This window comes from Phalacrocorax aristotelis, chromosome 5, assembly GCF_949628215.1.
Source record: "Phalacrocorax aristotelis chromosome 5, bGulAri2.1, whole genome shotgun sequence".
NCBI lineage: Eukaryota > Metazoa > Chordata > Aves > Suliformes > Phalacrocoracidae > Phalacrocorax > Phalacrocorax aristotelis.
This window is the reverse complement of record NC_134280.1, coordinates 24,170,649-24,194,445: the sequence shown is the minus strand read 5'-3', so window position 1 is coordinate 24,194,445 and position 23,797 is coordinate 24,170,649. Positions and strand designations below refer to the sequence as shown.

The following is a 23,797-nucleotide window of genomic DNA, read 5'->3' as shown; positions in this document are numbered from 1 at the left end:
AGATTGCTCTGAATTGGGATTTGCACGAACAAAAAATCTCTTTAGTTTAAGGCATAGTATGAAAGTACAGCAGTTTTGTGTAGAAAATCATAATTTGTGGAAATCTGTGGAAAGAGAATTGTCCACAGACTGAAAGAGGGCTTTTTTCCCCCTATTTGGAGACAAACACAACATAGCTGTTACCATAACAAACACATATTTTCCAAGGCTAGGAAAGAATCACTTAGATGTAAAGTCATTGCACATTTGAAAATTCATCTAAACCAGAACAATTTTCACATGCGAATTGCCAAGTGCAATGTGAATAAATGTACATACACAGGCAGCAGCCAAAAATTGGAACGTGAAAGGATTAAACTGGGAGGCAGGTAAGGCTGTAATAGTTTTCAATTTGTTTATATCTCTCTGAAAAAATGCAGATGATAAGGGGATGTATTCTGTTATGCAGTGTTGAGAACCTTTTTTAAGGTGCTGCTTGTTCCTCCCTAATTCCTACTAAAGTCAGTCCAGTTGATGAAAACCAGCACATTTCAGCCCTGTGTCTTAGAGCTCCCTGTAGCATTTTGAGTACTTGATCCATGGTAAATAGCACAGGGGAAAAGGTACAGAAAGTCATGACAATTTGCTGCCAAAGCTATGTCTACACAGACAATGCAGAGCCATATAAAAGTACCCAGCGTAGTTATACTGATGCAACACCCCTGCTTTAGAGTTGCATGCCCCATGAGGGTATCTACTTGGCCGGATTAATTAACCTTAAGGGAACGCCAGAATTTAATAAACTGAACAAGAGGTATCTCTGCATGGAACTACAGTACGCTGGATGTTCATTCCCTGGTTACTAAATTGAAAGCAGCAGCAAAGCACAGATTTTACCATATCTATAAAAGAAATCAGGCATACATACTAAGTGGCTTGTTAAAAGCATACGGGAGGCTGAAACAAGGCTAGGAGTAATAGAGTTCATGCTGACATGACTTGGCAATGACATTTGTTTTTAATGAAATAAAAGGAACAAAAAGTACAGTCAAATCAAACTCTATAAAAGCAGACCCCATGGAGATCGTTAGAATTACTGTATAAACTGTAAGTACTTATGAACAATTCTACCTTAGAATAAACAGACTTTCTACCAGAAATGTTTTCTGCGATTCTACTTAGAATTATCTGAGATTTTGAGAGTGTTTTGTGGGGCTGAGAAATAAAAGATTTTAAGGAATTTACTGTTGGAATCAAGTCTCCAGAATGCTTTAATTGGTAACATCTATCTTTAAGAATTCATCCCTGTGGCCTTGAGGAGATAAATCTGTAATCAGGAATTACTGCATGTCTTAGTGACAATATTCAGTTCTTCCTAAATGCTCAGTATGACACAGAGAATACTGGGATCAAGTGCTGTCATGTGGATCAGACGGATTTCTGCTCTAGTTTAGGAAATTACCTTGTTTTAATTTCAAGGCTCGCCCCATAGCACTGTGACAAGCAAACCCTTTGTTGTGAATGTTTCCACTAGTTCTTACCTAAAGCATTGATAATGCATAAAGGGCCAAGTGTTCAAATAAACTGAAGAATTAAACTTCCTGAGAACTGCATACATACATACCAATGAATCGAACTGATCACGTGGGCAAGCAAACAGCCGTCCATTAATGCTGAGAGTTGTAAACACGGAAACATCATGAGGTTTGAGCACAACTTTTTCTGTAAGCATGAAACAAAAGATTGTTTATTTTATATATATGTAGAATTTACAGCAGGACTGATCCAACAGCTGCACAGTTCACCCTTCTGAGAACAAATTTTGCAAGTAAACCTATGTCCAGGATACCAAATAGGTGACAAGAAAGTCCTCTTTATTGAAGACATGTAACAACAAGCTCAGCCCAAACCAATCTCCTACAGAACTGGCACATGGAACTAGAATCTCAGCCCAAAACTGTACAGACAGGTCAGAAAGCGTGTGCTGCCATATCAAGAAGCTACCTGCAAAAATTCAGCCATTATTAGGGATTCCATTCATTCTTCTCTCAGCCGTAAGCATTTGGAGAGCTGTTCTTAATAAAAATTGCCTTGGAAGACACTAGCTGTATAAGGAGGTGACAAAATGCAACTGTATTCAAATCTCATTGCAGCAGTTCTAAAAGAGCATCACATCACAGGTAAAGAAAAGATAATGCAGTAACTTACTAAACAGTCTCTTCCAGCATGTGCTGGCTGTCAGCAAATCTGACAATAAAAAATTGCTGCAACTGCAAAAACTAGAGCCGCCTGGTGTCAGTTCTCAGGAAGTGAGCTGTTTTTGGCAGACATCACTGTTTGCAAAAGTGCCTTCCAACACAGCTCTCATTAGCTCTGTGTGTGTCCACACAGTCATACTCACCCAGAGCACTTCAGCAACAGCAATTCTCCAGCAGAGTTCACCTTGCAGTTACTCTCCCATTTCCACAGCCTAGGGTGGGGGTCTGACTCCTGACCCTTTGCGAACACTAGGTCAGTGGGCTTTACACTAAGTTGCTCCGTAGTGGTTTGCATGGACAGAGTGGCCAGAATGGTAGTTACCACTACTGGAATATCTGCACTGCAGTGTTTTCTGCTGTTGCTGATTCATATGTCTAGCCTGACATTACCCGTGTTTACCTCATATTTCTCTCGTTAAAAATCTCTTACAGGTCTTACAGTGAAGGAAACTTGGGGTAGCTCTGCTCTGTAACATGCAGATACACAAGCTTCTCCATTTTTCCTGTCTCCCAGGTGAGCTCCAGCCTGTGCCTGCAGTAGGGAAAGGACTTGCCCCTAAGGCAGAAGCTGTGTACCAGCCAAACATGTACATGGATATAAAAGCCTTGACAGAATTAGTCTTTCAATCCCTCCGAACATTTCGCTTCACCATAAGTGAGAAGTGTTTAAGGTGATGCAAATACAGTACCTCCTCCTGAGCTCATCTTTACTATGATGAGGCCTTCTCCAGAACCCAGCTTATCTGCTACTGCACTGATCACTTCCTTCACAGTGGAAGACACTGGCACCCGGATAGTGGTATAGGTTTGGTCTATGCAGTACACCTTAAACAGAACTAAAGAAAAAAAGATTGCACTGTGTATGCCACGTGTAACAACCATAGAGACTTCATTGTACAAATTATTTTCACTTCAGTAACCACTCCTCACAAATGAAACAAACAAAGCAACAATAAATCACTACAGTTTTGATAGCTCCCCCTCCTTCCTCAGATGTTCTACAATTTCTAGTATAGAAATCTCTGATTTCCCAGAGCTTTTAGTAAACCACGAAGTACTAGTGTTTCAGTATTGCCACATTATTTATGGACGCCAATTTAATCTGGCACTTTGTTATGTTCCAGACATTATACTATTCTAAATCAACACTTCTTTTCAAGAGTCAGGAAAACTGATGTCAAACTCTCTTAATTATAGGAAAATAATTTTCCTGTTTACAAAATAGATTTGAAAATAGTTTTGGTTACAATCAGAACTCAAACTGTGTGTGACCTGTTTTTTACAAGCAAGTATATAATTGCCAAATCAAGATTGTTGTAGACGATGAAGAAAAATACCCTAACAGTAAGAATACACTTGAGTGTACAGTACAAATTGGCTCACAGAGTCATGCATGAACCCAGGCCTCTGGCTGCCTAGAAATCAATATGATAGTACATTAGCCTGCAAAAAGCAAGGCAGCCCAAAGTGACATGAATTTAAGACAGAAGAAGTTAGCAAAACACTCCTTCAGCTCAGCTGTCAAGCCCAGCCAAGCAGCCCCTGGGGTTATAGCTGTCAATGGATTTTCAATGCTCAGTGTGCTGCCTGCCCTATGAATGAGGAAGGTGCAGCCATACGAAAGAGGCAGTTACTGCCTGTCCACCCAGAAACAAGAAGTAGTACTTCCCTGGCAGCCGCAACTGCTTCGGTCTTTGCAGACCTAGAAGAAACACTGGTAGGGACAACAGAAGCTGTACGCCTGGCAGGATGTCTGCTGTTCATACGCAGTTACTTCCAGCTTTTGAAATGGCTCTTCCGTTGGTTTGATTTATGCCACCAGCTTTCTCAGCTGTATGACCTTGCATTTCGTTCCCTTATTTTTACTGTTGTTCTCTAGCAAGAGCTATCCTTTAATATCAAACACCTTGAAGCAGAAGCTATTTTCTGTGATGAAGATACACCAAAACAACCATTCAGAGAGCGGCCCTGTCAGCTGCAAAGAAATCCTCAGACTTGTGAGTTTTAAGGGACATGTATCTTTGTTTACAATGAACAGATCTCATCAGCAGAGCTCAGGATTTTGTTCTCATAGCAGTGCTTTAACCTGCCTGAAGTAAAGGACAATATGAAAAGCCAGTACAACTGAAAATTATATTCTGATACACTGCTGTAAATTTTACCTTAATCTCTTCAGAGAATCAAACAATAGCAATAGGGCAAACCAGCAGATTTTGTTTTCTAGGCTGTGTGCCACAGGGCAGAGATCCATGGCATGATTATTTGCTCCACTCCTATCTCTCAAAGGAACAGCTGTACATATTACTAACAGTAACTAACAGTTCAAACTATGCAGGGGAGGCACAGGCTCAAACATGACCTGCAGCACCCACTATTTATTGCACTGCCATTACCTGCATGGACACTGTCTGTACTGGTTCTTACCCGGGTTTTTCATTCCATATTTTAAAGCTTTGTACATCTTCCTCTGAGGAAGCACAGTGTTTGATAGTGCGAGTAACTAAGGGAAAAGACCAGGAGCATCAATGATGGAGAATGTTGGGCTAGCAGATTTTGCTTCAGGCCAGGCTTCAAAACTGTGGGTAGGTACTTTTGTTTATTTTTAGACCCTTTTTTTGAGAGAGACAAATTTACTGCAAATCTCCGTGGCTCAAGAAAACCTGCAGAGAAGGAGCTCACCTTCATCGCTGCCCCTGATAGGCTGGCGTTTCTGTGATCTGTCATCACTTGTGTTAAACAGCTGCAGAAGAACTTTGTGCTGAAAATGAATCATCAGGATTCACATCAGTGCAAAAAGAAACATGACGGGATACATATGATCTACAATAGATCTTTTATCAATGGCAGGAAAAAGTAGTAATGCAGAATTTGACACTTAATGTTAAAAGCTATTTCTCAATGTGTTGTTTTAATACATCCATGATAACGAAAGAAAAGATGCTTATGGATTTGTTGTGCTAAGGCTTTTACTTTAGAAAATGTCAAATAAATTATCTTACCTTCTTTTGTGGTGCTTTAGGTTCTTCAGAACTATAAAAAGGTAAAGCATGGTATATATAAATAAATATTACCTGGAAGACTTTGTGTACAAAATCACCTATAGAATATGTACCACGTGTCAAACTGCAATACCAACATATTCATGTTTGCATATACAAAAAGACCAAAGGATACCATAGTTAATCTATGACCAAGGCAGGGAAAATACTATACAAAGGCCATGTAAGCATGAAATAAGCATCCAGCTTAGTTTCAGTGGTGTGTACACAATTTCTTATTCCTTCTGTCAACCTTTAAGTGAGAGTTTGGTGTTTGCAAGAACGATGTGGAAAGAGAGGGCCACAGACATTCATCCAAACAAGCCTGCATGCAAACATTCAGTCTTGTATGACTGAGTGCCATTCATAGAATGTATTTTTAATAGATATAAGCAATAAATTTTCTTTATCTATTCACTGAGAAAAAGGGCAGGGGAAGGAAAGAAGTAAAAACTGTGCTTACACTTGCTTTACAATTTTCTCTAGCTCTGGAAGTTGCTCCTTTAGTGCTGCAATCATTCTAGTATCATCTGATACAGACACGTAAAATTCCTGTAAATGATACAAAATAGTCTTTAAATAACTATAGGGGTAAATGAGCAGTACTCGGGATAGAGGATTATGAGATGACATCTGATAGCTTAATGATTATAAAGAATGATAATCTGCATAGAGGAACACATGCTGGGCCCAACCCTCTATTACTTCTACTTGTTTATCTCCAGCTGATTTAAAGCATGAGTTACACATGCAGAAGGGAAGCCTGATGAGGCTCCTTAGCTCACTGTGTAACCACTGACTCCTTGTGTAAAAACTGCGTTTTCAGATTATCAAGGATAAAGACTATAAAATTCACAAGTAATCTGACATGATAGGTTGTTTTTTTTTTACCCACTGCTGTTGTAGTCATTAGAGGTTCATTTGCTACTGAGTTGACTTTCAGCTGCTCGAGTCTGCTACAATATTACCCTCTTTTAAACCCTACTCAAACCTCTTCCTGCCACACCTACATAAAACTGATCCAAAGAAGGGGTCAGTGCTTGCAACTAGTAATTGTTCTTTAACTTCTAGACTCCTGAAAGACATTACGTACGTCTCCAAAGCTTGTCTATTATGAAAAGCTTTCCCATATGGGCTTGCTATATGTCTGTCATAGTTAAGAACCATCTCTATTCCCCTCTGCTAACTCTTAACTTAGATTCAGTTTTAAGCTCTTTGGGGCAAAAACTTCCATTCAGCCAGTAACATACAGGATTGTGTTCCATAGACACAATTTATAACAATAATAATGGCAATCACAATGACTTAACATGACATTGGCAGTGCATCTTATCTTAGAAATAGAAGGATATGGCACCTACCACAAAGACCTTACAACCAATGTCTGAGGAGTTAAATGATTGTAAGGGATCAGAGGGGTTCTGAAGACAAAGATCTTGAATTCCAAGAGCTGCAGTACAGATTTCATTCAAATGGAATGGATTTTTGGGTTTGTAGAGTGAGAACCTTCCAGCTCCTTCCTGTCACGCCTCAGGCAGGCATAAACAGCCCCCTAGTTCCACCTGTAGAGCCTCTGAACTATTCACAAGAAAATACTAAAAAAAAGCAAATTCATCTATTGCTATAAAGCAATCTACTCATGCAGTGCTTTGAAAGGGGTCTGTGACTCCACCAGATATTTTCAGAGGTACAGAGGCTGAACAGCGGTTCAAGCACTGTTGTAGCATGTATACTCTCTGCAGCTAAAACTGAGAAAACAGAGGGATGAGTTTCCGCTTTGAAATGACCTACTTCTCTTTAGTTCATAACAGAATTCTACAGACCGGGAACAGGCTTTCAGCTTATCTTGCTTGGTAGGTACTTTTCAGTACAATGATACAACAATTCCTTTATACCTCCAAAAATGCCATCGCTGCTTCATCTTCTTGTAGTAAATCTCCATATAAAGCAGCCCACTGCAGAACCAGTCGAATGACTCGCCTTTTATTGTTGAGGGCATAATCCATTTTCTCCTGCTCTGTACCCTGGGAAGGCTGGGCATGATAGGTGCCACGGTGTCAAGGAAAACACTCAGTGATTGAAAATATCAAAACCAGTATGAATTCATAAACAACTGACTTCCAACAAACCATTTTCAAGGTGTTCAAACACAACTTTCCAATACATACTTTTGATTTCCGACTGCCGCTAGCATAAAGACTTGCAAACCTTTCACGTTCATACTAAAAAGTAAAAAGACAGTGAATTCTCTAAAGAGCACAGGAATGATCACAATCCCACCACAGAGACAGTTGCTGTAGGGGAGCAGAACAAAAATGACACTTGGAACAATAGAGAAGAGGATTAACCACGGAGTCTGAAGAAGGGTATTTCTCCTTGTTCTTCTTTGAGACAGTTGAAGAAAAAGAAAAATGTCACTTCATGTTTATTAACAATTCCAGTCTTCCATCTGTGAGGAAGACTACTGGAATGAACCACCAGTGTTTTTCCTTTTATTTTTAGAAGTTACTGTAACCCAAGGTGAACCTCAGTCCCATTATGGTAGGGGGACCTGAAAGCTTACAGCCTAGACTAACTATAGAGACACAGGGTAAAATAATAAATTCTGTAGAAGCCTCATTTTACATATGGGGAAATCAGAAGTCTCCACTCTATCAAATAAAGCATATTTGGGACACAATATTTTGTGATAGTTATTTTGTGATAAACACTAAGAAAAAATGGGAAACATTTCATTGACCTTTTTCATGATGCAGTGTCAACATTACAAAAATATGCAAATAGCAAAAAGGCCAGAAGTAACATTTATTGAAAGGAAGAAATCCAGAAAAAAGTAACGGCACAATGGGCAATAAACTGAGATAATTTCAGCTTTTAATCTGAGTGAAAATGAAGAAGAATCCCCAGCAGAAACGGGATATGACAATTTGTGTGCCTACTTCTCACTGATCAGAGGTTAACAATATATATTTAAACTGATTCCAGAAAAATTGATGGCTGAATGCGAAGTAAGCACAGAATGAGTGCAGTCACATCTTCAGTCTTCCTTCCCGGATACCAAAATTCTGACCCTGGATTGTCATGAATAATACCACTCCCAATTATATAGTGAAGTTTAATATTAAAATACTGACAGTCTTTCACTCACAGTGAAGTCCAGCATCCTTTCAAGGTGCACTTTCAGTTGCTTTAACAAAAGATTTTAAAATAGTAATCAGAAAATTAAAACATTAATTAGAAATCAAATTTATCTAAGATATTTATTTTAAGCTTCTCATTTAAAAGCATTTCCCTAACAAATACTAGTAAAATATAATGGGTAAAAGTATCTATTAACTCACACTTTCCAAATGATCCTCCTGCCCAAAACTCCTGCAGAGTTTTGACATGCTACTAGGGTTACTAGGGTGCTCATTTGACTGACAAACTTTTAGAAATCTGCATTTTAATTTCCCTCAGAAAGGTTTAAAATTACAACAGAACTAAACGTGTCAGTACATTTATGGGAGTAAATAAGTCAAAGGGTCATAAGAAATAAATAATATATTGTAAGCTATGTGCTCTGATGTCTCAGGGAGCAAGTTTAATATTCTACTGAGTCATTTTTCTCATGCCATTTTTACCTTTCAAACACTGTAATTATTTCATGTATTTTTACTTTCTTATTAACTGACTCACCACAGGCACTGGTAATTTTTCTGTATTTTTACTGCTCATTTGTATTAATTGCTCTTTTATTAACATTATCACAGGGAAAGTCAGTGAAGGGTTCTCCCATTTTTACGGGACCTACAGGATGCAGCTTCACTGCAGACTGCAATCGGAAGTAAAATACCATGTACACTTGCAACAACTATCAGATAACTGTAAAATATTTATCAACACCAACATGGTTCAATATACATATTTCTAATTACGTCTAGCATATGCTAGGAAGTAGAAGCAATTCTGAAGTCTGTTCTTCCCTGCGTGGGAATACTTAGCCATCAGGAGCTGTGGAAAACCAGCACCCATTACAACAGTAGAAGGCAAACTATTTTGCTGGCGTGATGGTAAAGTAGGTTCACAAAACATTCATAGAGAAACATGCTAAAGGACTATCATCTACAGAGAGCAAAAGAGGAGTTTATAGTTCCAAAGTATTTAGACAGTGGTCCTTTAAATATGTACACCTGCACACATGCTCACAAGCTTGCACTATCCCAAGTGCACTTTTGGAGGTGCTACTCCAAGTTTTCTTTTGGGCTTTGCCCTGCTTCCCTCTGACAAGCTGCAGCTCTGAGAATGTATCCATTTCCATCTCTGTGAAGAAGAGAGGTAAACAGGGGCCTCGGTCCAACACACAGGACTGATGTCCTGATCCAGGACAGGGGAGCATGCCCTTTGCTTCCGTATAAAAAAGAAATATCTGATTTTTATTTAATATTGCAGGATCCTTATACTTCAATGACTAAAAAAGAGTGGTGTGCCAAGGGACAGCACAGGATAAGCACTGAATCTGCAGCAAGCGATAATGTTACTTAGCCAAAACGATGCATCCGTCCATTCCTTTCAGGAATAAAGAACCTACATATGCCAAAACACTGCTGTAAAAGAAGTGAAAACCCAAATGATTTATACCTGTACTATGCTTAAAAGCACTACAGTGGTTTAGCTCTACTCACACTTGCATGCTGCCAGCTAAAATAGTGTCCTAACTGAGTGTAAGAAAACAGACTTGTAATGATTCAAAATTGGGAGCTGCAGCAAAAACAGTGTCTCTGACTGAATCACCTTTCTTCTTCTTCTTTTTTTGTTTTCATTTTCTCACTGAGCATAACTAATCTCTCCTTAGTCTCACAGCACCGGCAAACATTTTTGTAGAGTGATTTTGCTCAAAAAAGATGAGCTTTGTTAGCAACCTTTCAACTCTAACAGTAAATTTCAATGGTACAATCAACATAGCACGGTTTGATTTTCCATATTCAGAATGGACCAAAGAAACAATAATGCAGCTCTGGGAGAAGGTGACACTAAAGCAGTGGGATACCAGTTACTTCCAGCCCTCCTCCTCCTCCTCCTCCTCCTCCTCTCTGAAAAGAATTAGCACGATGCCTGCCATGACCCACCTAAAGACCATGGTCTTAGCCTCCTATCCAGAAGAGATTTCATCACAAGTGAATATGTATACACAAGTGACATTACCACTTTGATCTTCAGAAAAGCTTTTCCCCTATAAACAATGAGGTACATTTTGCTTAGGTGTCTGATTTTCCCAGTTATTGTCTATCAGAGGTATACTATTATAACTGAGGATAGACAAGCCTGAGCCTCAGATGGAGTGATTGAATAATATGAGCTAGATAAACCAGAAAAAAAAACCTATAAAAAGTGCTGCCCTTTTCTTCCCCTCTCAAAGCTGTCAGCAACAGCATTTCATAATACTTTTGATATCCAAAACTACGTGGTTTTGGAAAATGTGTTTGTTTCTGGTGTACAAACAATTTTCTGCAGACCAGTTTTATGGGTCCAAAGGTTTTCAAAACAATTACTGTCCTTGCTAGGAGTAACACAAATGGATTCTCGAGCTTGCCAGACAAGGACACGATGCTCTATTTTGTGGTTTCAGGGTGTTAGCATTCACTCGCCCTGCTGAGCTTCAAGGAAAGCACACTTTCACACCAATCTGATTCTAAAAAAAATAAATAGGGAATTGAAGTTATTACACCCCTGTCAGAATTCTATAAAACAGAAAACATCATATGTTTATTTATTGCTCCCAGTCACTTGATAGATTCAAGTCACTCTGCACAAGGAAAACTCTTGGTGCCAACAGCTCCCCAAACCAAATGACCTGCCAGTAACTGACTGATGGATATTTCACAGACTCCTTCTGTAAAACATGCAGACAGTATAAGAATCACCTCCAGCTCTTGATGCTGTCCACTGTAAGCTTTCATCTCCTAGGTATACGCATGCAGCTGAAGTTTCTTGAAGTTTGTTAACATTTGTTCTAGACTGTTATTATAGATTATCATTATTTTCATTCATAACCATTATGACAGCACCTAGGAACTACTTACACATTATTCTACTAGTTTAGGCACGCTTTTGCTTGAGGCAGTTTGCAGCTTGCAATCTATAAAGCGGGCTATTGAAATCACCAAAACATAATGATCTTAGTTAAAATGTAGGTGCTGTAGTTCAGCAAAAAAACACAAGAAAGACAGAAAGGATACAGGAAGGGTAATCCAAACTTTTATGCAATTTCACTTATCTGGTGGAGAGACAGTACATTTCTTTCCCTTGGAATAGTAATCGGCACAGGAAAGATACAGTTTCCATGCTCCAGGACTGTATCCCATCATGGGTATACACTATCCATTTCAGAGTTGTTGAGCTATGGACAGATGTTATTCAGACACTGAGAACCTACCCACAAGGCACAGCCTCCATGCAACACGATGTACTTCTTGAGAGAGAGAAGCTTCAGTCTCATCACCAGTAGGGATAGCTATTAAAGGGATGTAACTTTTCCCTTAAAAAAGGATATTGTGCCATCAAGGCTGGGCAGAGCTGACTATTTGGCATAAAAACACAGTGCATCATAATAAAATCACTTAAAACAGAATCTGTGAAAAAAGAAGAAAGAAATGTCAATTAAGCCCCTGCAAACAGCTTGGGGATCACAAGGATGCGTTTTCTTTCAGCTAAAATATCTTATTAGCCCTCTGCAGATAATAAAGGGGTCTTTTTGCACTTAGTTTATAGGCATTAAGTATGAAAATGGGGAATGAACAAATATGAGCTAATATACTAAGCTTCTATTCTTGCCTGCATGAGTTTTACCGCAATTATATTAACAGGCATTTGCCTGTGTCAAAGGGAAATCTGGCACAACAAAAAACCCCCAACTGTGCTAAAGTGAACTATTAGGATATACTTCCCTACAAGAAGATCTAGAAGCTAGAGATCTTAGCATAACAAGAATCAGGCCTGCCACGCCTGGGTACCTAAGATGTGCTGCTGCATTTGGCTTTAGGGAACTACAATACCAGGCAGCACATTTAGTATATACTACACAGGAGGTGGCAAATAATTTAATTCTTTGCTGATTTCCTAGCATTGAGCAGAACGCCTAAAAGACATAAATGGACAGTCAAATTTCTGATTTTATTTTGATTCAAAAATATCACAGCTGCTACATTTACGTTAAAATGTATATGAAAGATATGATTGCATTTTCTCTGGCAAAAAATAGGATGCTGTTTTTTCTATTGAGATGATCTGGCGCTGGTGTAAAACCCATTTTGCCTTATCTTTGTATTTGTGACAACAAGAAGGACTTATAAAGTCTGACTGCAGAGGCCAGAATAAGTTTGGCAGTGAGAATAAACTTTATTTTATTTTTAAACTATGCAAGTCTTATATGGAATCACTGGGAAACAATAAAAACAATACTGTCGGTTATAATTTCTACAAGTGCAACTTTTGAGATAAGAAAATTTTAAAACCTTGTAAGTAAAGAATATCAGAAAAAATATGGTGAGATAACTGTTTAATGTAATATTATATCATTGCTTCCACTGTAATTCATATATGAAAATACCTCTCAGTTGACAAAACTCACCTCTGGAAGGGTGGAACTTTTTGCATAGTCTCCAGAGCAAAGTGGATTTTAACTGTTCTTAAACTAAAGGAATGCATACACTAAAAATTCAATTTTCCAGGACTCTGAGCTTCTATATCCTAAAAATAGCTTTGTTTGTGAATTGTGACATTTTGTATCCCATTAGAATATAGGTATAATCTTGTCATTGGATATTTTGGGGAAAAGTTTTAAAAGATTTAGAAAATAATTCTTTTTAGGGAAATGTATAATGCATGCATGCTATGAATAGTAAACTTGTGGTTATATTCTTGCAGGCTTAAAGAACATTCTGTTTGTAATCTTAATAAACAGGTATCTATCAGAAGGGTAATTTTTATTCTTAAAAGTGGTTAAAACACACTCTGTAAAAGAATTTCTGTAATCTTGCAGCTCTTCCACCATTTATGGACCACTATACAGGTTTCTCCAATACTATGAGGTCTGTGATGGATTAACTGGATTTAAGAAAACCTTTGAATATATACTTCTTAGACATCTGCAGGGTAAAAAGAACTTGATAAAGCAATATTATGTAGTCTCTGCATTACTTTGTCATAATTAGGAGGAACATTTTGTGCCTGACTCTTTTTAAAAATTAAAATACTTACTAATAGTAAGTCAGCAAATACCTAAATCCCTAGATGTAAATTCTCTGTTGTCTTTACACTAATGAAAAGCAGCCTATTAAGTGCAGTTGCAGCAACCCCTTTTTTGGGATGTGGCTCATGGTGTGCTGAGTTCTTCTCTTTTCAGTAACAATTCCTTCCCTGCACATGGGAAAGTATCACAAACAAGTAATTTAAATTGTGATACTTTCAATGTGATATGGATATGAAACTTTGGGAATACTTATACTAGCGTAACGCAATGGCTGGTGTTATCAAGCTAGTTCACAGTATTAAGCAACATCCAGAACAAGAAGTTTGAGTACCATTATCATCAGGAGGTAATGCACGCTCTGTCCTGGCCTTATAGTTGTGCCTAATTAAAATCACGACTAGTGGTCTGGCACCTTTTCAGATTTTGCTGTTCTGCTCTGAACCAAAAGTAGAAATACAATAGAGTAGGCTAGAAGGAGTGGATTGTTATCTTTAATTCTGAATTTCCTAGGTTTTCTTGGGGTTGTTTCAGACCAGTGGATAGTTCTTATTCTGAGAAAAAAATACCACTAGCTGCTTTTCAAAGCATCACATTGTGGTGTTTCCCCAGCAAGACCATCTTATGCAGTAATAATAACACAGCCTTTGTCATGTAGATACCTGTTCCTTCATTTAAAGTTGCTTCAGGGCGCATAGTTTCTAGAAAGTGCTCTAAAATTTTCTCTGGGGTTCCTGACATCACAATATACCTGACGGAGGGAAAGGAGCAGTTAGTGTCTCATAGGCAAAACAGCTAATCATGAAACAGTAGTGTACCAGTGAGAACACCAGGACTGACAAGTGCTAGCGTACAAATACCTGCTCTGACCAGAATTTCTGTGTGGCTTAGGGTAATACCACTCACAATCTTTGTTGGCTTCCCCCCTGCAGAATGGGAGCAGTAACTCTCCCCACCCTACACAGGGAGTGTGAGATGACAGAATGCTCCCTTCCCACACAAGTACTCTGGTATAACACCACCACAGTTACACCACAATCAGGAGAGCTGCACTGGTGCAAACCTGGAGAAGTGCAATCAGAAATGCTTCTCCACTGAGAATAAATATCTCAGTAATGACAGCAAATAGCAGTCATTAGAGTGTCTTAACAGACTTACTATGACCATGAAATGAGAACTGATGTGTATAACAGTTTCCTTCAGCATCACCAACAAGGTTGGTCTGAGAACATGGGGCAGATAATGCAATAGCACACTGTATCTTCAAATTTGTGCAATGCCTTAGATAGCTGAAGTAAGTAAATTTTTCAAGTGGATAAACTTAGGATTGTACCATTTCCTGAAATAAATTTGGGGAGGTAAGGGAACTAGTGCAATAGTCAGGTTTTTCTGCTTCATGCAAAAACACTGGCATGAAGATTTTAAGTACCCGCAGAATATCATAGGATATTGCTAAACTTGTCTTAACATCTTTTTTTTCTTTCCTTGCAGATTGGATTTTTGTATCTTCCCCTCCATTCTTTCAATCTTTGCATCTTTTTTTTTTTCTTTTTTTGGAAGCCAACTGATAAAGTATGAAACTTAAAAAAAAAAAAAAAAAGAAAGAAAAAACCCCGAGAAGTGAAGGTACTCTGCTCCTGCTGAGAAATAAGTGGTGGAGCTGAGCTCCTGGGAGCTCCTCCTCACTTTGAGCACTGACCGTCACAGTTCTTTTACCTGCCAACCCCTTTGGAAGAACTGTATTGATGTCCCAAGAACACAAACACTTGTTAAGCCAGTGCACATTCTCGCAGAGATACTAACCAAGTATCTAAGTCAGTGAAGCAGAGAAATCACACGTTGCTGTACTCTGAATATGAAAGTGAAAATGAACAGTGAAGTGACTTGCAGGGCTGCTGAATTCACCCTGCATGAGTGTGATCACCCATAAAGAGTTAGATCTTGGGAGTGAGAACTTCAGAGCTAGTCCTTCGAAGCAAAACCGTCGCTGTTTGAAAGCATGGCTCAGGGAGCATGTAGGAGCTATACCTCCTCAGCAGAAGAGGCAGTAGAATCCAAACTGCAGCTGAGAGGATCTGTTCCCAAAGCGAAGTTTTCCCCAAGGCTATGATGAAGAAAATTAGTTTCTTGGTTGACTGGGTATTGCAGGGAACAACTTCGGGATGCAGAACAACTCTTTAGCGCAAATGCTACGTACCTGCTTAGGGAGCAAAGCCCAAAGGGCAGTTCATCTGAAGAGGTATCAGAGATCTAAGCTACCCAATGAAGGGCAAAGCAGCAAGCCTTTAAGAAGAGGTCCCTGTTAAGTTTCTCTTTTGAGCATAGTGATTTTTAGAAGTACTGAACAGTCAACTAACATTCCAATAACATTCTGGTAATCAGAATACACCAGTAACTTTGATTTGGACTCTTAAGCACAAGCGTAGCCACTAATTCTATTTACTAAGAAAAGAAACGTCATCTTCAAAACCAGTGAACTCACTTCAAAAGATCTTAAACAAAAAGACACTGCCAGCACACCATTAACAAGGTAATCTGACTGCTGAAAAACAGAGAGTGAACTTTCAAGGTAGCTTCCGCTTTCATGTAGCTTGTGTCTATTTGTCATTATTATCAGCAAAAGCTCCCTTGCTGGCACGTTGATAGTACCCAAAAGCTGACCAAATGCATAAAATATTTAGAGAAATGAAATTCTGAGCTTTACCTGAAAATATTCCTGGAATGTAAGCCTAACAACCAGGGATCATAAATGTCTCTAGCTATTTTTATCAGATACTGAACAAGAAAACGTTAAATAATACAAATAATGCGGTGCAAAGAGTTTGCAATGAAGGTAGTGTTTGAAATATGTTTAAATGAAACTTTCACTTCTGAAAGCATGAATAATATATCAGACCCAAGAAAATGGATTTAAATCTATGACCAAGTTGCTGTGCATTGCAGCTGCTGATGCAAATCCACTGGCTACAGTCAAGTTCCCCTCATTTAGACAAAGGAAAAATTGTTGTAAAAGTACATGTTTTCCTGGTAGCATATACAAATCTTTATATTCAGTTATGCAGATAAAATAGGTATATGAAATCCCAGATCAGATAAAAACTGTAACCAACGTATCTCACAGTAAATTAGCTCTTTCTCTGAGAAAAAAAAAAGTAAGGTCCAAGATAAAGGATTCAGAATTTCTTCGTGCTTATTTTGTTGGAGTTTTTTAAGCGTTTCTGAAGAAAATTGTGCATCTGTTCGCAAATAACACATTTACAAAGCCTTTAGGGCTTTTACCAACATTTTGAACGATAATAGCCTCACTCTACTCTTAACACAGTAGTATCCAAACAGAATTGTACTTTTTCCCTTTTAGTAAGAAAGTAAAGAAAATATAATGAATATTGTTATTACAGTGCAAACCTATTCTGTAAGATAAGCTGTGTGACTTCCATTGCACGAGATCTTAGTTTTGTATATAAATTGTACCTAGCGAACTCTTATTAGAATCCAGAACTCAGAATCCAAAATGAAGTTATCTGTACTTAAAAATAAAACAACGTATTTTCCTCACATCTTTTACACAGTAGCTCAGCTTAATAAGGTTTCAGCATTCTCCATGTGTAGTCTATTTAGAAACTATTACATGAGATAAGTATTTACAGTGAGATCTTTAGAGAACTATTGTGTAAAGACATAGAACTCATGTGCTGCTGGAAATGGATACATTATCCAGTATGGGGCATGTGATCAGCTGATGATTAAAAAAAAGAAAACTTTATATGCACTGCATTTTTCCACAGAAAGGGGGAATATGCTATTGTTTGGATAATAATACCATATGAAAAGGTTAATCATTGTCTGACATTTGCACTATTGAATGAAAACGTACTTGTGCTGAGGTTGTGAATTTCCTTGATTAGAAACTCTGTTTCCTGCTGGGATCTTCTCCAACACCAAGACATCTTGGTCATGTTCTTTGAGTCTTACTGTATTTGCTTCCACATCCTGCAAGACAAGTTACTTTTAATAGAGTAACTGCACCCAATTTGGCTGATTAGTTACTCTGAAAAAGTGCATGACTTTCAAACACAAAAGCCTCTGGGGTTGGTTCTTTTCCCCTATATTTATCTGTCTTTATTCTGCTTTTCTCACGGGCAGAATCAAGAAGGAAGCACTGGTACTGGGGGAAAAGGCAGAGAATTGTGGGAGGGACTACAGCAAAAGCCATGTGAAAAATCTCTGGCTATGGCAAAGTAAAAAAGTTTCCCAAAAACAGAGTGCCCCCCTGACTTCCCATACGTAATATAATCTCTGCTCCCACTTATATATGTACATAATTATCCATAATCTGACTTTTCTCTTTGAAAAAAACCAAAATGACACTTAAAAATGGTAAGCCTTAGCACAATAAACTGTCAGTAAACTTTTCATTTTCCACTACCAGATCACAGTAGAAAAAGAAAAAAAGAAGAATTAAATATAATGTGCATTCAAATAACACAGATGAAAATCAGTGAGACGATGGACTTTGATCTTCTTTGAAGTATCACCAAAGCTAAATCCGTGGCCAACCCAACCTTACTGCCAATAGGATCCTTGTTCCCTTTCGTACAGTAAACACAATCTTGTGTCATTTTTCTAGCACAGTACTGTGTCTGGACTGGTTTTATTGCTGCAATACTGGGCATGTATACATTTGAATATAGGATGATACTGGTTTTGACTTCCTATACTATGAGTGATCGCAAAACGGTATTTACAGAATTACATCTGGACTTTGGAACACATTTGTCCTAACATGAATAACTGTAAAATTAGCCTGGGAATATCTTTCTAGAGCTCTCTGCTAAAGACGTGTGTATTTAACTGTATTTACCTTCTTTATGTATTTACCTTATTTAATTTGCCACTTGGTTCTGCCTTGAATCTGTTGAGTTTAAGGTACCTGACACTGACCTATCTGCAAGATCTTGTTTTATTCAATATTTGATGGAAGATCACCCAGAAATCCTGGGCAGCATCAAGAAAAACTGAGCACTTGGCAAATTCTAGGCTACAGAAATGTGAGACACAAAAGATTCCATTTGGTCCCATTTTCATGGCTGAGCTAGGAACAGAAAAAGAGGAAAGATTATTAATATATTCTTTCCTTGATCTTCTAGACTGTCACATCTCTGTTCTGCAATTAGAGACACTTCAACCAAGGTTATCAATATCAACATATTCATAGAAATAAACCAGATTCTAGAAAAATTTGCAAGTTCTGATATTGCACTGTTGGGGTGGCCCTTCCCACTCTTACCCTAAGGATCCTGTTGAAGTCCTCCTTGTCTACTCTCAAGAAGTGGCAGTTGTCTTCACGCAGAACAATGGATGCTGCTCTGGGAGCATCATTCACAAGCGCTAACTTGCCAAAATCATCTCCTTCGTGTAAAGTACATACCACACCCTGCACAGAGCAAAACATTTACATGTAGAAACCCATCATTACTCTGGATTCTATTGAAAGTCCTTGTACAAACACCGGACTTCACAATCAAATACCAAAACAAATCTATTTGGCAGGAAATCAACAGCCAAAATAATGACTAGGAAACAATACTTGATAGCTGGTTATTACTATTACTAAAGAAAGGCAAGAATAGAAAAGAATTGGCTTGTTCTCAGAAATTACATTCAGCTTGAAAGACTTCTAGCTCTGCTGAAGACAGAAAGTTGTTGAGTTGTTTGGTTTTTGTTTATAGAGGCCCTAAAAAATAAGACCAAATTTGCAGAAATAACGTAACACCACATCCCCAGCTGGTGTAAATCAGCAGTGCTCCATTTACTCCAATTTATAGTAACAGAGGATCTGGCCCACCCAGTGAGGTAAAAACTTTAGCTAAATATGGGTTACTTAGGAACAGAATTCCACCAGGGTCTCTATGCTAGATTTTTGTGAGATGCTTGGTATTCAGAATGGAGGTTCTTAGTCACTGAATGAAAATTCAATAGGGAAGTATGGATTTTTAAAAACTCACTAGATTGTTGTGTATCAAGGTCCTATTTTTTTGCCTTGAACAACCTCTCTCACGAACAGTAAATTTAATAGAGATGCTTTTCAGTCTATAGCTTAACTAAAATGAAAAGCTGACATAAATATGGGAGGGGTTCATCCAACCTGAGAACCACTAGTCACAAAGCAGTACTTCTGTCAGACGTGCCTGACAAGTGTGAGAAAAACTAGTCATACAAACGCAAGAGAATATGGTGGTAAAGGGATAGGACAAAAATCCCCATGAGGCAGAAGTCTGGCAATTCACCAAATTCCAGAAAATTACTTTTTCCTAAATATACTAATATAACTCTGCTGAATTATATTCATAAGGTGTGTAATATATCCCAAAATTATGCAGCAATCAACTGGAAGTATAACCAGTGAAACCACTGGATCATTTCTTAATAAAATTATGTTCCATTTGTTTCCTCAGACAAACCAATTTTGCTCTAAATTAAACTGTATTCCTTCAAAGTTTACTCTTAAAATTTCAATAATAAGAATAATATAAAAAGGCTTCTGAAAAAAATACCTTGCCATAAATGACTACGTTTACTGATCCCTTTAGGATGATGTACCACGAAGTACCTTCTTCTCCCTGATTAAACACTACAAGACAGAAAAGATTTTATGGTGAGAATATAGTCATTCAAAATATAAATGGGCCAGATTCTGCACTCAATAAAATTCAAGGTAACTCTACTGCAGTCATATTAATGTCTACTTTGAAAAAGGGCATACTATGATTTTAAAAGCAATTGCCTTCAGATTTTAGAAAACCCCTGCCCCACATATAGTACTTATTTTATTACACTGATGTGAAAATTGCTTTTATTTTCCATGACAACTGCAACAACTACTTTACCAATACATGTCAGGCTATCAATTGCTAATCAGCACACATTAGCACCATGTTCTAACCCAGTTCTCTAGTGGCTGTGAATTTGACATCCATTTGCTAAAACTTCTCAGTATAAACAGGTCTGAGTAATCTAATATTTTAAATCCTTAATTTTGTGCAGCCAAGATTTTTTTAACATAAAGATAATATTAAAATACATTTTAAATAGAGATTGGTCCAACCCAAAATTCTAGATAAAGGCACACCCAAATTGTAGGTGATATATACAGCCAACCAAGGATATAGAATGAATTTTGGTTATGCCCCTGCAATCACAACAGACTAAGCCAACACTTATTACCCCAGGTTTTAAACGCTGAATGCCAGTCAATTTTGAAGAGTGCATCCAAGTTTTGCTCTTGTGGTTTAAACATTAAGAAATTAAATGTTTATGCCACAGTGAGAAAGAAGATCTTACAGGACTCCATTTACTTACAGACCGTTCCTGCTTTGGGATGTGACTCAAAAATGAGGACACCTGCTAATTCTCGCTTTACCTTAAAACAAAGAGAGAGAAATTATAGGTTTTAGATGTATCTTATTTGTGCTGGTGAAAGGAAGTCACGTAATATACCCCAGTTCCTGCTTCCTTCCCTCTGCATCATTCAGCACTCATTCAGAGTCCCACAGCCAGACAATGGTCTGCTTCACTTTATGTCCTATTTCCTACTGATTAGCTTTACAGTACATGAGCCTCTATATTTCCTGGCTCCAAATGGCTCAGACAAGAGCATCTTTAAGACACAGGTTTCCACATCTTTCTTCATACACACACAGGTGAAACCATCATTAACAATTAACATTAACTTGATAGAAAATTTCAAATGATAATAGCTAACCTATTATAGAAGATAGCTAGCAATTGTCAATTACTCCATGGGGCTCTGCAGTACTCTTGTTCTCCCCTGAGAAATCAGTACCCTTCCCTTTACTGATGTAAGTCTGGCCACTTCTGCTGCATCGAGCTATGAGGCACAGCCATCTGGACCTGCTGAGGCCTCTCTCCATCTGACAGCTTCCCAGGCAAAACGTCCAGCTCACTATATCTTTCAGGAACTAGAGAATGTGACTGCCCTTGGTCTCAGCCTGCTCCTTACTGGGTTTGTATTACTCTGGTGTGATTAGCTCTTATGACTGACTGGGCAACTGCCTCTAGTGAGACATTGTTTACAACCACGTTTTCTCACTGTAAACGCTGTTAGCGTTACTTTCACAAAACAGTAGCTGTGCTGGGAACCTCATATTATCCTGAGTTTTCCTACATGCTTTATGTCTCCATTCAACTGCAAGTTTCCAAGGACTTGGAGACCAATTTCCAGGCAGTGGGGATTATTGTTTTCAGAGAATGTCAGCTGGTGACAATCTGTGTTTCAGAGGTACAACCGTGTAACTTAGCCATGCCAAATACAGATGAAAAGCTGCCTCCCAACATATATTTAGTAGTAGTATTTTCACACCATTCTCCCAAGTGTTTAAATTGAAAAATTTTTTAGGCCATGAAGAAAAGGCTGGGGAGGAACTCTCAAATTCTGGACACAATCTGGATGCATCTCGTAAGATGGGTGGACAAATTCAGGCTCTGATGTCCTAACGGCACCCACCAAACCTTAGCTCAGGCACCAAGCATAAATATACCATGCCAGCCACCTCTCCCAGAACTCCTTTCTGACAGCCAGTGCAAAGCACTCCCTGTTTGCAGCCTGGAGAAGAAAAGGGAAAAATAGAAGTGTTTGGACAGGTTTTTTTAGTACACTGACCAGTGAACAAACACACAGGCCTGTGATTTCTGTAACAATTAGATTACCAAACTCTTTTATAATCTCTGCCTGAAGGCAATCACGCTTTCGTAAGGACAGGAAATACAACCCCATTGGCACTGTTATGCGCATTGTAGAGAGTGCTCCTATCTATGTACGTCCTCAGATGTCTTCTCAGTTTTTTCAGTCATTTGCCTCTGCAGTGAATGAATCCTCTTGATGAAGCCAAGAATTTGATTTGATTTTAACACTGGATTATATAATTGTTTTTCATTCGTACATTAACTTCACAGGCTTGTCTAGCAGGGATTAGTTCACCACCATGCGACTTGAGCTTTATCCATTTTACTTCCTGCTGCTCGTGGCATATCTAGAAAACTTATTACTTTAGGAATTATGCCTTGCTTAAAATGAAGAAACATTCCATTTGCTTTCAAGTCGATTGACCATTAATCTTCCAGTTCACAGGAGCAATGCTGTCTGTTGCTTCTCTGAAGATTTCCTCTAAGCTAGTTCTGGTTTCTGTCCTCTGCTTTAGTTCATGCAGCACGTAATAGGCTGGCATTTCCAAATTTTTACTAAAAACATGGAATCAACTGTGATTCCTCAAAATGCCCAACATTTCTTGCAGTTTGTACCACTTGCCATACTTGTTTTATATGCTACTTGCTGTGAAGCCTGACCACAAGTCTGAATTCCTTCTGAGCTGGAAATATGTTGTGTTTCTGATTTTTTTGTTCTGGGTTACGTCTGTAGCATCAAAAGTGTTCTCCACTCCCTCTCAGTATCCGTCCATCTTGGATAGTTTCTTTTGTTTGATTTGAAAAGGGTCATTTCTGGATCTTACAGAAGTCTTCCTTTAAACACTTTTGTGCTACATCCCAGAGATATTTACAGATTCTGGCTGGCTGGCTGTCCCTCTTAGTTCAGTTACCAACTCCGGATGCATGTTCTTTTTGAAAAACATTGTTTCAGGTTTGCGCAGAGTACCAACCTTCTGTAATGCAGCTTCATGATTAGCTGCATCTGTTAAAGTTAGCTGAGAATTACTGAAAATATCAAGAGCTTCCAAAGAAGCTATTGCTAAACGTAAATCTGCTTTCTGACTGGCTTCCTCCTTCTGAAAGCACCCACATCTTTCTGCTACCAAGTAAAGTGCTATTTAGCTTGTTTCAGTTGCCTACACAGTGTGTCAATGATGGCGAGACTTTGAACAGTTGCATTTTCTTCTCCAGGCATTTTCTCAATTTATTCTTGGTTCTCTGTACTGTTCTTGCCCACTCAGAAAGAAGGTGTCTCATGAGGCTTCCTTCACTCAGTGACCAAACTCAAGCAGCCAGCACTGCACAGTACACCTTTCTGCACTGTGTAATTCCTCCTCCTAACTGGTTCAAGTCAAGACTCCTAAATCAGACATCTGTTCTGCAAAATTCAGTAGCACCACAGTCCCAGGTGTCAGGTCAGATTATATGCATCTTAATTTAAACTCAGGTATGGACCCAGATGGATGCACCTGTGCCAAGTGAGTGAGGTAGGCGTTGCATAGAAATACCTGAAGAGAATTATATCTGATATCCAAAAGACAACCTTCATCTGCATAGTGCTTGGGTGGTCC

General features: G+C 38.5%; 1 protein-coding gene across 6 annotated transcripts in view; it reads right to left on the bottom strand.

Moving 5' to 3' along the window:
- Window positions 1–23,797, bottom strand: part of RAPGEF4 (Rap guanine nucleotide exchange factor 4) — a 163,866-nt gene that overhangs the window by 21,176 nt on the left and 118,893 nt on the right. For all 6 annotated transcript variants that reach the window (XM_075093465.1, XM_075093464.1, XM_075093466.1 and 3 more), the window contains 12 exons: window positions 20,862–20,922; window positions 20,057–20,133; window positions 18,790–18,936; window positions 17,377–17,492; window positions 14,165–14,253; window positions 11,808–11,886; window positions 7,171–7,321; window positions 5,739–5,827; window positions 5,237–5,267; window positions 4,917–4,995; window positions 2,927–3,073; window positions 1,604–1,701 (listed from right to left, as the gene is read on the bottom strand). In XM_075093465.1, coding sequence (XP_074949566.1) covers window positions 1,604–1,701; window positions 2,927–3,073; window positions 4,917–4,995; window positions 5,237–5,267; window positions 5,739–5,827; window positions 7,171–7,321; window positions 11,808–11,886; window positions 14,165–14,253; window positions 17,377–17,492; window positions 18,790–18,936; window positions 20,057–20,133; window positions 20,862–20,922 — 1,164 coding nt within the window. The remainder of the gene's footprint in view (window positions 1–1,603; window positions 1,702–2,926; window positions 3,074–4,916; window positions 4,996–5,236; window positions 5,268–5,738; window positions 5,828–7,170; window positions 7,322–11,807; window positions 11,887–14,164; window positions 14,254–17,376; window positions 17,493–18,789; window positions 18,937–20,056; window positions 20,134–20,861; window positions 20,923–23,797) is intronic.